Source organism: Nothobranchius furzeri, chromosome 19 (genome assembly GCF_043380555.1).
Source record: "Nothobranchius furzeri strain GRZ-AD chromosome 19, NfurGRZ-RIMD1, whole genome shotgun sequence".
Lineage (NCBI taxonomy): Eukaryota > Metazoa > Chordata > Actinopteri > Cyprinodontiformes > Nothobranchiidae > Nothobranchius > Nothobranchius furzeri.
Genome location: NC_091759.1, coordinates 5,963,713 through 5,965,781, shown reverse-complemented (window position 1 = coordinate 5,965,781; position 2,069 = coordinate 5,963,713). Strand labels below are relative to the sequence as shown.

Here is a 2,069-nt window from a genome sequence, read left to right as displayed (position 1 = left end):
GAGTTTATTTATGTGTTCATCATAAACTGAGTAACTGAATAAATAAGTGCAATTAACATAAATCACTTAATTTCTATGGTGCAACTGAAAGTCGTTTAAAGCTACCATACAGAAACATGAAAAGCTGTATTTTCTAATCAAATTAATGAAGCAGGGAATGTGTGGGGCCTACATTAATCTTGAGAAGAAGTTATAACACTGTCAGGTCCATCTAGCTCAATCCATTATCCATCTGTAGTCCCTTTAACTGCAAAAACAAATATGGAACGAAACCATGTATAACACTTTTAAAATAGTTTCATAAAATGCAAATTCTAATTTTGCAAATGTGAAAGAGTTCAATTATCTTATTTTAATTGAAAAATAAAAAATAATTTGTGTCTTTTGAAAGTTCAAAAATAAAAACAAGATCATTTATATACATTTAGGGAAAATAACACTGTTTAATAAAACGATTAATATAAATAAATGCATTGGAAATTAATGATTAGGCTAAATAAAATGAACAAGTGAATAAAAGATTTTCTTTAAAACTTATAAAAAATTGCTTATTTTATTTTTAGGTTATACAATAAATATAATTCAAAGTTTGTTTGAGTCAAATAAATCGGCTTTTAGCATCTTTTGAGTTGCTTTAACATTTCACTAGTCCTGCTACTACGTTTCCCACAAGGCATCGCGGACTGCAACGTCATTAATCTGCGCAGTGCTGAGGTGGTGTTTGAAAGAAGGTAAACATTCATGTTTATTTGGTCTTTAACGTGATTTAAATAGATGCTTTATATACTACCCTTTTATTTAGTTGCGTTCGCGTCTTTTCAACGAGTGTTTGGTTTATTTTCGTTTCTTGTCGTTTGTTTATTTCTGCGTATTTTAGCTCGATAAGCTAACAGGTTGCTAACACAGTTTTATCTCTCAGGTCGTTTCATAGAGCTTCCGTCATGACGAAACTGATGCAGTGGTTGCTCGGGGCGTCTCTGCTGGGGACAGTTTGGGCTTTGGTTACGTTTGACCTGTTGGAGCTGAGCCTCCCGCGGGTGTACCGGGAGATCGCCTGGCCGATGCCTCTCTACCTGCTGGTGACGTTCGGCTGCTACTCCCTGGCCACGGTGGGATTCCGGGTGGCCACCTTCAACGACTGCGACGAGGCAGCTCGAGAGCTCCAGGAGCAGATCACGGAAGCTAAAGAAGACCTCAGAAAAAAGGGCTTGAAGTTGTAGGACACAAAGACTCAACCCTGTAGAGACCGAGTAGTGAGGACATGTGTTTCACAGCTGGATGGATGAAACTGAACCATCTTCACTAAAATGTGGATAAGAAACTGTGTCACTTATGTTGACGCATCATTTCCAGTTTAATCCTGACAAATCTAATCCAGAGGCTCTTTGGGATTTCCCACGTGCTTTGAGTCAAGCTGATATGTGTTTGCATCGTGTGCATCTGGAGATGTAATGCCCGTACCTGCAGATGGATCCAGATTTAATCTGTAAAGACGTTTACATTCCTTTGTTCAATGCCTTTGAGGTGTTTCAGAAAAATTAATTAAATGGGAATTTATTTTCTAAATGGATTCCTGTTCTTGAGGTTCAGGTATGTCTGTGAAGCACCTTTGTGGCTTTACAAAGGGTTTCCTCTTCAAACGGGTCAGAACAAAGCCCTTTTGGGCTTGGCATTCTGCTTAACCTGTTGGGAGAAGACGGGCCTCTTTTTATCCAATTGTAAGTTTATGACACAAACTATGCATCATGTAATATTTCTCCAAATGCATTTGATTCTAAAAAATCAAATCTGCGTATGTAACTCTGAAGTAATCGATGTTGGCAGTTATATTTCTTTTACGAGCTGTAAAAGGCTGCCTTTGCGTATTTTTCACCAAGTCCCTGCTGTGTGTAAACAAAGCATAGCTTCACCAAAGGCATCATTACGGGGCATCAAACGATCTCATAACTTCTGAACAAATGCAAAAAGAGTTGGCAACTCTGCCTGTTAGGCTGCAGCTCCATCTTGCCTCGCAATGTCCCCCACCCCCACCCCACACACACCCACCCACTGAATCTGTGCAAGCTGTT

At 38.9% G+C, this 2,069-nt stretch overlaps 1 protein-coding gene across 1 annotated transcript; it reads left to right on the top strand.

Annotated features, from left to right (window-relative positions):
- Nucleotides 1–673: 673 nt before the first annotated feature.
- On the top strand, nucleotides 674–1,566 carry dpm3 (dolichyl-phosphate mannosyltransferase subunit 3, regulatory). Its single transcript, XM_015973591.3, has 2 exons — nucleotides 674–731; nucleotides 920–1,566. The coding sequence occupies exon 2, from the start codon at nucleotides 942–944 to the stop codon at nucleotides 1,218–1,220; it is 279 nt and encodes a 92-aa protein (XP_015829077.1). The 5' UTR covers nucleotides 674–731; nucleotides 920–941; the 3' UTR covers nucleotides 1,221–1,566.
- Nucleotides 1,567–2,069: the final 503 nt, after the last annotated feature.